Source organism: Eurypyga helias, unplaced genomic scaffold, assembly GCF_000690775.1.
Source record: "Eurypyga helias isolate BGI_N326 unplaced genomic scaffold, ASM69077v1 scaffold10403, whole genome shotgun sequence".
NCBI classification, from domain to species: Eukaryota; Metazoa; Chordata; class Aves; order Eurypygiformes; family Eurypygidae; genus Eurypyga; species Eurypyga helias.
Genome location: NW_010241855.1, coordinates 6,638 through 10,708, shown reverse-complemented (window position 1 = coordinate 10,708; position 4,071 = coordinate 6,638). Strand labels below are relative to the sequence as shown.

General features: G+C 49.2%; 1 protein-coding gene across 1 annotated transcript; it reads right to left on the bottom strand.

The window, feature by feature from the left end:
- Nucleotides 1-286: 286 nt before the first annotated feature.
- On the bottom strand, nt 287-1,426 carry CHST4 (carbohydrate (N-acetylglucosamine 6-O) sulfotransferase 4). The gene has a single exon (XM_010148885.1). The coding sequence runs from the start codon at nt 1,424-1,426 to the stop codon at nt 287-289; it is 1,140 nt and encodes a 379-aa protein (XP_010147187.1).
- Between the last annotated feature and the right edge of the window lie 2,645 nt (nt 1,427-4,071).

Below are 4,071 nucleotides of genomic sequence, written 5' to 3'. Positions count from 1 at the left end.
CCCTCCCAGTCTCTTCTAGAGAAGAAGTTGGGAACACGGGTGCAGGATGAGAAACTGAAGAAGTCCTTTGCTGAATGTAAACATTGCTTGGCAACAACAAAAACCACCAGCATTATTAACATTCTCAGCACAAATCCAAACCATAGCCTCATACGAGCTACTGTGAAGAGCATTAACTCTATCCCTACCAAAACCAGCACGCCTCTTCTGCTCTAGTAAACAGTTCTCCGCTCTGCAGCCTTCAGAGAGGAGGTGCAGCGAGCAGCTTTTCTGCCTTGAGAATGTGTTACTCAGAGGATTTCTGGGCAAACAAAAGATCCAATGACATATCCTTTTGCTCTTCTTCAGACTGAACAAGCCGGTAGCCCAGCAAATCCATTGCATCCTTGCACACATCTTGCACTTTTTGTATTTTCTGGAATGGAAGGGTATTCCTCCAGGCCTGGGATACATTCAGTGCATCTCTGGAGCCAATATCAAAAGCCTGCACTCCTTGCCCCTTCCCGTGGGTGATGTTGTGCACCCAGTTCCGAAGTTCTGGTGTGAAACGGAGTTCTGCAAACCTGTACATCTGGGCAGCCCTTGCTAGCGGGTCTCTGACAATGTCTTCATAGCGAACCAGCAGGTAGCGGTCTTTCAGGAAGCTGGGAATGGCGTGACTGCCTGCCTTGTAAATCTCAACATGGCTTTTGCAGATTACTTGCATTGTATTGTAGGGCCCCATTTCTCCTTTTGTCCTTTGGGACCCCGCGACAATGTCACTGTCACGTTTCAGGTCTGCCACTGTATTCTCTCGCGACCTGAACACAGCCCGAGGATCACGGACCAAGTGGATGATTTTGAGGTTCAGGGATGGATCGGTGAGAAGGGGGTAGAGAACTTTCAGGTCAAAGAACCGAACCTCTTTGACGGCAATGTGGCTGTAGGTTTTACAAGCTTCCTCCACCTTGCTGAATGGGTACTTGCCACACATGGTTCTGCAATTGCCCGCCGTGATTATGTCGCTGCGACTGAATGAGTCACAGGCAGGGGGGGAGCACAAGGCTCGGCTTGTCTCCCACTGAAATAAATCTGACTTTTTCTTCTGGCTGGACATGTAAGCATCGAACACAGACATGTCACACAGAAAGACTGACCTGACCAGGTCCCGCACTGCCATGTGTAAGACTTCGGCACTGTTCTGGTGCATCTTAACCCACACATGCCATGCAGGCTCCATCAGGTAGAAGACGCTGGGGTGCTGGCTGAAGATCTGTCCAGTGAAGGAAGATCCTGACCTCCAGGAGGAGAGAATGAGGATGTGGACCGGAGAAGGCTTTTCTTCCACTGGGGCATTGTTGCTGCAGGGTAGGAAGTGGAAGTGGACCAGTAGGAAGGACAGAACTGCCAGAATCAGGAGCACCTGCACTCTTCTAGACTTTATCATGCTTGCAAGGGACCTGCAGAGACAGAGGAAATTCAGCATCACAGGATCATGAAGAGGGCAGGATGTGGTGAATCAGGCTCCTGCCAATCCCTCTGCAGGTTCAGGGCTTCTGAAAGCTGCCACACTACCAGTGACACTGCAACAACCACTGCACAGGGTGTATTTGGAAAGGACATAAATACTACAGGGCTGAAAGCTTTCCGTAACAAAACTGCTGTTTGCCAGTAAGCCTCTCTAACACAGTCGTAGAATATAACCAAAAAGCTTGTCTGCACTTTCATCAAAGTTGAAGAGTTAGTTCAGTGTATTGAAATAAGTCAGTACACACAAATGAATGCTTAGCGTACCCAATACCTGCAGACATGATCCTGGCAATTTTTATGGAGGAAAGATGGAACAAGCAGTTGGGAATTCAACAGTTCCACATTGTCACTTTTAAGCTCCTGCTCTGACCACCATTTACAATTATTTTTATACCAGAATGCTGTAAAAATACAATGTAGGTTTCCATTCCTTTTGCTTATGTTCCTTTTGAGATGTCAGGAAACATTATTGTAATCACAGGCAAAAACTCACATACCAAAGGAAGTCAGTTGGCACTGTAATAGATCCAAGAACAATAATATGTCCTCCACAACCAGAGCATCACAGGCATTTTTGCTAGAAAGGCCCACAAGGATTTGTCTCATCCATCTTTGTGCGGGCAGGCTTACCTACAACTAACCTCTTTCTTCCCTAAACTCCTTCATAGAATCACAGAACGGTTTGGGTTGGAAGGGACCTTAAAGACCATCCAGTTCCAACCCCCCTGCCATGGGCAGGGACGCCTTCCACTAGACCAGGTTGCTCCAAGCCTCATCCAGCCTGGCCTTGGACACTTCCAGGAATGGAGCATCCACAGCTTCTCTGGGCAATCTGTTCCAGTGCCTCCCCACCCTCTCCCGGAAGAACTTCTTCCTGATATCTAATCTAATCCTCCCCACTTTCAATTTAAACCCGTTCCCCCTGGTCCTGTCACTACAGGCCCTTGTAAAAAGTCCCCCTCAGCTTCCTTGTAGGCCCCCTTGAGTTACCTTTTGAAGTCTGTCTCGTGCTACCACCCCGTCCAACCCCACTCATCTTGGAGGTCTTTTATGGGAAGAGCTACAACACAACGCATTAGTCCAACTCAAAGGTCTGCCCAAAGCTGGCTCCTTCTTTCTCGTACTAAACCTGTTTTCTGCCTGTTGAGGATGACTTGATTATTGGAAAATGTCCATTGTGCTGCCTGGGGACAATTCAGAGTCCATGTACCTGCTGGCATGGGAATCTGCAGCAAGTACACCACTAGGGATGGGATCTGAGGCAAAAAGGATTCACTTGATTTTTAAAAAAGGTACATTAAAGCATGCTCTGTCGACAGGTCCTCTTTGTGTGCCCTCCTCCCCACCCCCAGCCATGCCTGATGGCGCCTTCAGCGTAGGTGGGTGCCCACAGCACCCCTGGGGTCAGGCTCCTCAGGTGGCACTCAAGTCCAGTGTGGGCCGTGGGGCCAGGCTGACAGCTTAGCTGTGCTGCAGCCGAGACAGGCCTCTCGGGCCAGTGCAGCTGCTTTACATTTCCCAAGGGGAACTAAAATTAAAAAACCTCAGCCATAGTCAGTCCTTCCATGTGCTTCCACACTCTGACAGGATAGGGAGAGCAGGGCCTTTGGGGTTGCAGGGCAAGCTGGAAGTCCTCCTGGATACAGCAGGGCTGGAGCTCAGCTCCTTACAGCTTCGTACCCTGCTTTTGTGCAGCCCACCATTGCACAGAATTCAGGCAGCCGTGCCCGCACAGGGCCGCTGCTTCCCTGTTAAAGCCGCAGAGGAATATAGTGAGCCCCAGCTGGCCACAGCACGGACGCTGCTGCCCTGCTGCTTGCTTTCCTCGTCATCTTCTGGATCCATGGTAACGCGTGAGTGTTCCCGCCAGAATTTCCCTAAGCCCCCCCTTATGCCCTGCCTCAATTTCTCTCTGCAGCAAAGCTTTCAGGCTCATTTGCTTGGAGGTGCCTCCTCCCATAATTTCCGTCCCTGTAGCGCTGACGTTTAGATTTCCAGGTACAGTCACCCACCAACGAGGACAATACTCATCTTTCCCTCCTGCAAATATGCGTAAATGGGCTTGTTTAGCCAATCTACCTGCCGTGCACTCGTTTTGAGCTCAGGGTTTATAAGGCACCAATTGCAAATTCTCAGAGCCAGGACTATACCCAGCCCAATGGGTAAGCCTGGTTGTTGCCAATAAGTGCTACCACAACGTGATTTTTATTTTAGTAGTGTCTTGCAAGGATGGGGGCTGTGCATTTACCGATGGACCACATCCTTCTGGTCCCCTGGAAAAGAAGCCCATGGGGTTTTTTTGGGGGGAGGGGTTATAAAAATGAACTGTTGTGTTCAGGTCTGACCAGAAGCTGATTCATATCGACATTTGGACCAAGCCTAGGAAGAGCTGCAAACAAAGCCTGTTGTAAAAATAAGTCATATATCAGCTTCCTCCTTGCAAATGAACACATCAGTGTTTACCAAAATTCCTGGCTTCCAAATGAACTTTGATTTTATCACCTCCATCTGGCACCATTAATATCGTTGTTCCAACTCCTGACAGAGTTCCTGGACTATAGC

Bases quoted from the DNA above. Each gene is read 5' to 3' on its own strand.
- CHST4 (XM_010148885.1), bottom strand. From the start codon at position 1,426: ATGATAAAGTCTAGAAGAGTGCAGGTGCTCCTGATTCTGGCAGTTCTG.